At 42.0% G+C, this 7764-nt stretch overlaps 1 protein-coding gene across 13 annotated transcripts in view; it reads right to left on the bottom strand.

Moving 5' to 3' along the window:
• Positions 1-925: 925 nt before the first annotated feature.
• Positions 926-7764, bottom strand: part of LOC121582574 (serine/threonine-protein kinase ULK1) — a 34102-nt gene continuing 27263 nt past the window's right edge. For all 13 annotated transcript variants that reach the window (XM_041898462.2, XM_041898463.2, XM_041898469.2 and 10 more), the window contains 5 exons: positions 6970-7160; positions 6627-6745; positions 6261-6418; positions 5545-5680; positions 926-3613 (listed from right to left, as the gene is read on the bottom strand). In XM_041898462.2, the coding sequence (XP_041754396.1) occupies positions 3558-3613; positions 5545-5680; positions 6261-6418; positions 6627-6745; positions 6970-7160 (660 nt within the window). In that variant the 3' untranslated portion in view covers positions 926-3557. The remainder of the gene's footprint in view (positions 3614-5544; positions 5681-6260; positions 6419-6626; positions 6746-6969; positions 7161-7764) is intronic.

The raw sequence follows: 7764 nt of genomic DNA, 5'->3' as shown, positions 1-7764 counted from the left end.
TGACTCCAAAATGACACAATACATCATTTACCATTTCTATCGGGCACAAAATAATCTGAAACACAACCAAAACAAACAGCAAATGCATCAAACAAGTTTGTAGTCACACGCTTGATGTAATCACTGCATGCTAGGAATATGGGACCAAATAATAAACGTTTGACTACTTTAATACACATAAGTGAATTTGTCCCACAGGAGGTTGGTGGCACCTTAATTGGGGAGAACGGGCCCATGGTAATGGCTGGAGCGGAATTAGTGGAATGGTATCAAATACATCAAACACATGGTTTCCATGTGTTTGATGCCATTCCATTAGCTCCGTTCTGGCTATTATGAGCCGTTCTCCCCTCAGCAGCCTCCTGTGAATTTTGTCCCAAAACCTTTTGTCCTATAAAATGGGGGGACTATGAAAATACCCTCAAATTAAAGCTGACGGTCAGCACTTTATCCTTGTAGTCATTGTATCATTTCAAATCCAAAGAGCTGGAGCGCAGAGCCCCCAAAAAATAAAGTGTGTCACTGTCCCAATACTTTTGGAGCTCACTGTGGCTTCGACTAAAATCTAGAATTGATAGTAGGCAAATTTAGTATTTCTTCTAATACTATTCTTTGGAAAGATGTGGGGAAAATCCTGTCCATGCTTTGTAATATAAACACATTCAGAGCAATAACTTACTTTATAATCATTATTTACAAGTGATACCGAGTCTGAGATAGTAAGGTAAATATGCAAATCAGCAGTGTGGAACAAACTTGCAGGTATACTGCATTTATAAAGCATAGAAGCAAAACTGCAAAACTCTCAAGTTGTATGGAAAACCTTGTTTTCAGTGGTATCCATTATGGAAGTGGATGTGTATTGGAGTGCAGATCAAGCTTTTACTTCATGGGCCTTTTCAATTAACCACCTTATAAGTCGTAATTCTTCTACAGAGTGATTTATTTGACATTTATGTTGCTTTAGATTCTTACACAACATTAGGATGTCTGGTAGGCTACTATTCGTAAGAAACAAAACCAAAAAAAGTGACATGCATAAAAATATTAAAGGTCTACAATTGCCTTGCTACCAGCCACTCATTGAATATTTCCCACTTTATACTGGCTGATCAGTAGGAATCACACTGGGTGACAAGAAGCATATGAGTCACTAGACATGACATAATAATCTGAATGTGTATAATATTAACTAGACATGAATGCATTTAATTACATTTCAGAGTAATTAAAAAAAAAACATTTTTGCTGACTGGTGAAAGGAAAAGGCAATACAGCATCTATGGGCAAACCAAAATATTCTGACAATCTTCACAGGGGAAAATGCTCCTTTCCTCACTCAAAACAAGGCGATCAGGTAGGATCCATAGCTCGATATGCAACAGTGTTGCAGGACTGCTCTCGTTTTTGTTAGTTCCCTGTAGTGGGGAAATATAAAAGCCATTCACGCTTTCACAAACACCATTTCACACAAACACGAAACACACAAGCTTTTTGGAGTGGGTAGAAGTTGCCTCTAACCACTGGTCCATTGCATATGTTGGCTATATTCTATCTATCCCAAATGGTTAATGTTGGGGGTACAATGATGTGGTCCTAGAGCTGTGGTTAGGGAAACATCCACCCACCTCAAGCAAAACTCTTTCCAGCAAATATACATTCAACAACCGATACACTACAATTCGATAAACTCTACTGCTTTTCAAAATCCAAGCATCAGTCCTCATTTTGCCTACTGTGAAAGGAAACAAACACACTCAATACAACCATTTTTTTTTCAGTATACAAATGTTGCCTATTTTTAAAAGGGGGGGGGGGGGGGGCTTCTTCTCAAAAGGCACCTTTCAAAGTTTAATAGCTTATGACATTTCCCTGTCAAGATTCAGACATCCATCACACTTCAACATCTGACAATGAATAAACCTAAAACGACAATAGAAACCATAGAAATGACTCTATATAAACTGAAATCTCTCCTAGTATGTACATGAAAAACGGAACATATAATGTTTCATGTACATCTTTTAAGTCACCCTCACTCTTCTTTCTGTACAGTACTGATAAACCTCAACACAGTGCAATAACACCAGTAATCAATCACTGGTGTAGTGCAGTCCAGTAACATGGGCTGCTACTCTACTGCTAACAAGTCTTACAAACTGATTGTGATTGCTGTACTCCAATAAGAAGTTTGAATGGGAAAATATGCAATAAATAAAGCTCAACTAAATCTCAAGTGTTTGGTCAGAGATCAGTGCAAATTGGTTTATTTTTCAATTTGGGCAATATCCATTTGTCTGATTGGTCTACAAAGTGCTATTCCTGGCCTTTACTGGTTAAAATAACATATTTTCTACAAACTTCAGGAAATATTAATAAGATGATGATGATGCATCTGAAGCACTCAGACTAACAAGCTGAATGGGGTGTATGCAGTTCCAGCTGTTCTTCCACCATGGCAGCCATATCAAACACTTTGGTCAAAGGGAAATGCTCAGCGAGGTCCATTTCCTGTCAAAGGCCCAGTGGCACATACAGCAATCCTCTCTACATTCTCCTGTTTATGGTCCAAAAAATCTATCTACTGGGTCCAAAGGGCAACATTCTCATTCTTAATATGGCAAACTTAGCGTCAACAAAGTGTCACAGACAGGGATAAATAAAGTACAATACTTCTGTAACAGTACCTTTATATGGTTCTATCACAGGAATTTACATTAAGCTGGGTCAATAACAACACACAACAATTATTTTCCACACAGGCCTGTGGGCTGTGACAGGCCATGCAATTGTCTTAACGCTCTTAAACTCTTCTGGTTTCCTTGAAAACTCAAAAAAAAATAGAATCAATTTAAACCATCATGGAAACCAAAAGGAGGAAAATAGATGGTTGATAAGTTCAGCCCCTCACTGTAATATCACACTATACTACAGTCCACACATCACCATTACCTCAAAGCCAAACAAAAAAATAGCACAACTATTCTCACGTAAGGGTTGAGATTAACATTTTTACACTGAGTGGCTTCTTATAGAGTGAGACCTCATGTCTTAAGAGGAGTGAGGGTCTATTTGTGATTGCTTAGCACTGAATTAATGACAGGATCAAATGGAGCATGTCTGTGACTGCAGTAGAATCCTCCTGCAGACTGCTTGGCTGTGATTGCTCAGGGCAGCGTTACTGACGGTAAGAGGCTGTGTGTATGGGACTCTGCACAGAACTGAATAGCTAACACACTCAGTCCGTGAGTGTGTAGTAGCCTTCTCACAAGCCCTTCATCTCCAACATCAATCGGGCAGTCACAGGCACCACTGTGAGTGTGAGAGACCGTCACCAGTCCCGAGCCTACCCAGTCCCTTTATAACACACACACACACACACACACACACACACACACACACACACCCCCACCGGCTGACATCGCCATGGAAACTAGAGGGTGGAGGGAGGATACTGAGTTGGTAGGGAGGGGGTCAGGTTGAATGGGCATGGTGGTGTCTGTCCAGAATGACTGACATAATAGCATAGCAGCATCCATGGGTGCTGAGCAGAGTCCTCAGACGCAGAGCCCTGACTGGAGTGCTGTGAGGCGACGCTCGATGCACTCCTTACCTGCAGAGAGAAAGGGGGGATGGGGGTTTAGAAGTAGTAGTCATCAAGTCACTGAGCTAAGTAAACACAACAGTATTCTTCCAACACTATTTAGTGTGAAATTGCATTCCTGTAGTCATGGAAATAAAATTGTGTTCTATGAAGATGTATTTTCCTTCATTGTTTTCCCCTAACCCTATCACCCCTCCCCTAATTGGAGTAAACTAATGGACAACAACACTATACATACTATATACAGTAACAGTCAAAAGTTTGGACACACCTACTCATTCAAGGGTTTTTCTTTATTTTTTACTATTTTCTACATTGTAGAATAATAGTGAAGACATCAAAACTATGAAATAACACATATGGAATCATGTAGTAACCAAAAAAGTGTTAAATAAATCAAAATAAATGTCCACTGGTCTAATGTCCATTACTCGTGTTTCTTGGCCCAAGCAGGTCTGTTCTTCTTATTGGTGTCCTTTAGTAGTGGTTTCTTTGCAGCAATTCAACCATGAAGGCCTGATTCACAGTCCCCTCTGAACAGTTGATGTTGAGATGTGTCTGTGACTTGAACTCTGGGAAGCATTTATTTGGGCTGCAATATCTGAGGTTGGTAACTCTAATGAACTTCTCCTCTGCAGCAGAGGTAACTCTGGGTCTTCCATTCCTGTGGCTGTCCTCATGAGAGCCAGTTTCATCATAGCGCATGATGGTTTTTGCGACTGCACTTTAAGAAACTTTTAAAGTTCTTGAAATTTTCCGTATTGACTGACATTCATATCTTAAAGTAATGATGGACTGTCGTTTCTCTTTGCTTATTTGATCTGTTCTTGCCATAATATGGACTTGGTCTTTTACCAAATAGGTCTATCTTCTGTATACCTTGTCACAACACAACTGATTGTCTCAAACGCATTAAGAAGGAAAGAAATTCCACAAATTAACTTTTAAGAAGGCACACCTGTTAATTGAAATGCATTTCAGGTGACTACCTCATGAAGCTGGTTGAGAGAATGCCAAGAATGTGCAAAAATGTAATCAAGGCAAAGTGTGGCTATTTGAAGAATCTCAAATATAAAATATATTTTGATTGGTTTAACACTTTCATGGTCGAATTGCTGCAAAGAAAACCACTACTAAAGGACACCAATAAGAAGAACAGACCTGCTTGGGCCAAGAAACACGAGAACTTTAAAAGTTTCTTCAAGTGCAGTCGCAAAAACCATCATGCGCTATGATGAAACTGGCTCTCATGAGGACAGCCACAGGAATGGAAGACCCAGAGTTACCTCTGCTGCAGAGGAGAAGTTCATTAGAGTTACCAACCTCAGATATTGCAGCCCAAATAAATGCTTCCCAGAGTTCAAGTCACAGACACATCTCAACATCAACTGTTCAGAGGGGACTGTGAATCAGGCCTTCATGGTTGAATTTCTGCAAAGAAACCACTACTAAAGGACACCAATAAGAAGAACAGACCTGCTTGGGCCAAGAAACACGAGTAATGGACATTAGACCAGTGGACATTTATTTTGATTTATTTAACACTTTTTTGGTTACTACATGATTCCATATGTGTTATTTCATAGTTTTGATGTCTTCACAATTATTCTACAATGTAAAAAATAGTAAAAATAAAGAAAAACCCTTGAATGAGTAGGTGTATCCAAACTTTTGACTGGTAGTTTACATTTTACATTCGTTCTCTTTTGTTTGTTTTAGTCCCATCCTTCAGCTGCCATCAACCCCCTCCCATCTATCTCTGAAGACCATCCAGTTGCCATATTTTTCACACTGTGCTGTGATGTTTCACAAAAGTTCGGAACTTTTCTATTCTAATAGTTTCTACAGATTGTAAATTAAAGATAAACATTTTTACTAAGAATATTTTGCTACCCCAGTTCTAGGTAAGGGGTTGTGGTGAGAGATGAGAGGTGACTTGCATTTGTTAACGCTGAGGATGTCGTCGTGCTTGGTGAGGAGCAGGGACAGGCCCTCCATCAGCAGCAGGGCCTTGTGGTAGCGCAGCACCGACGCCTCTCCCTGGTGGAACATCTCATCCAGAGCAGCAGCCTGCACCTGGGGTGGGGAGGAGGGAGAGAGACAGAGGTGGAGAGGAAGTTAGTGGGCAAAGTCAGAGAGGAGAGAGGAATACTGCCACGATAAAGGTTTGTATTTGGGTTTGAATACAAGGGATTCCATTTGGAAGTATGGGTGAACAATAGCAAAGACCCCCATCATACTCCTTGCTATCAGGTTAATCCAAATATCACCATATTACAGCTACACACTATATGCACGTGGCTGATGAAAACAGTGATCTTAAACATGTAGCTGTATAAATGGTGAAACGAGTCAACCACAAGCCCAGTAGAGAGGGTGAAGAGGAGATCAGATTAAATGCTGAGATGACAGAAACGGTGTTGAGCTGAACAGTCCCCCTGAACACAGTGTCTCCCTCACCATCTGAACAGTGATGAGCTGAACACAGTCTCCCTCACCATCTGAACGGTGTTGAGCTGAACACAGTCTCCCTCACCATCTGAACGGTGTTGAGCTGAACACAGTGACTCCCTCACCATCTGAACGGTGTTGAGCTGAACACAGTGACTCCCTCACCATTTGAACGGTGTTGAGCTGAACACAGTGTCTCCCTCACCATCTGAACGGTGTGGCTGAACAGCAGCCTCTCGGCGGTGATGGTGTTAATGTGGTCCATGAGACGGTGCTTCCGGGAGAAGAAGCGCTGCAGCCGGGCGTTGAGGGAGAGACAGGACGACACGCTGGACTTGTACAGCTCATTCAGTCTCTTGACCACTGAAAACACAGTCACAGAGAACAGGGTTAAGAGAGGAACAGTGTTGGAAACACAGACAGAGAGCCTACCTACTCCAAGTAGGCTTGGGCTCAATAATATTTACTGATATCATCTACTACTTTAGTTTCATGTTATATCCTCCTGTAAATGTTGGCTTTTCATTTTGGCTGCTCTAATCAGCCATGTTCTAAGGTTGTTGTATCTTACCTTGTTTGACAGTAGCAGAGGGGTACAGTTTGCCCTGTTTGATGCGCTCCATGGCTGTGTGTAAGGCAGACGACAGGAGCTCTGCAGTCTTCATGTACAACACCAGCTGCTCCGCATAGCTGAGACACAAACACATACAGATCAGACTCATGGCAAGTTTTTTAGCTAGTGCTACAGTCATCGCAAAGGGTCTCTGAATGTCAAAGTAAGCAGTAATGAAGTCTGACTTGCTTTTATCATCAATTTGTAAAGAGCTCCTCTTCCATAAAAAGGAAATACTGGACAAAGTCATTTCAGTAACAGTGGTAGAATTGGTTGAGCTTTATTGGCTGGTGGCTCTCACCTCCACTCCCGGCTGAGGGAGCTGATCTGGTCTGCCACCAGGCTCTGCTGCTGCAGGAGGGAGGGTGGGGTGGTGTCCCCCTGCTCCGCCCAGGCCCCAGTCCCAGTCCCCCTGACTCCCGCCACCTCCATCAGACAGCAGGCAAAGTCCAGGGTGAAGCGCAGGCTCCTCAGGGTCTCTGTGTGCTCCTGCTGCACTCAGACAGACAGAGGGAGAGAGAGAGACAAGGTCACTCACATTGACCACTACAAAGTTCACTATTACAAATCTGATTAACTTAACATTCCACATTAATTCCCCTAACCTGCTACAAAAAGTCACTTCTGCTATTCAAAACCGGCAGATATGCCCTGAGAACAGTCTTGGTTTCCACTAATGCTATACAGCCGCTCTGCATGTGAGTAGCCATATTAACTTTTCTATAGACAGCCCTTGTACTTACCCAGAGTTGGATGAACTCATGGATATGGACATGTGTAATTGTGTAAGTCTCCGCATGCATCTGAGGTAAAGTATTGACTGGTTACAACTGGAGCGCGGCGCGAGAGTGAGCCGACAGAAGGGGGGAAATGACCATTTACTTTTTAATGATTTTTAATAAGTAAACTATATTAGGCCTACACACAGTCTCTTTCTGAAATGATCCACACATTACATATTAAACCCCCCCCAACAAACTCTGTTTATAACTATTCCTGTACTGCCCGTTCCTGTGGACTGTCGATTCTGTCCTGTCCCAAACTTGACTGCCGGAATACCACTGGACCCGCAAGACCCGCGGGAGTCCTGTTCCCG

Source organism: Coregonus clupeaformis, chromosome 15 (genome assembly GCF_020615455.1).
Source record: "Coregonus clupeaformis isolate EN_2021a chromosome 15, ASM2061545v1, whole genome shotgun sequence".
NCBI lineage: Eukaryota > Metazoa > Chordata > Actinopteri > Salmoniformes > Salmonidae > Coregonus > Coregonus clupeaformis.
The sequence above is the reverse complement of the archived record's forward strand: the minus strand, read 5'-3'. Positions and strand labels throughout refer to the sequence as shown.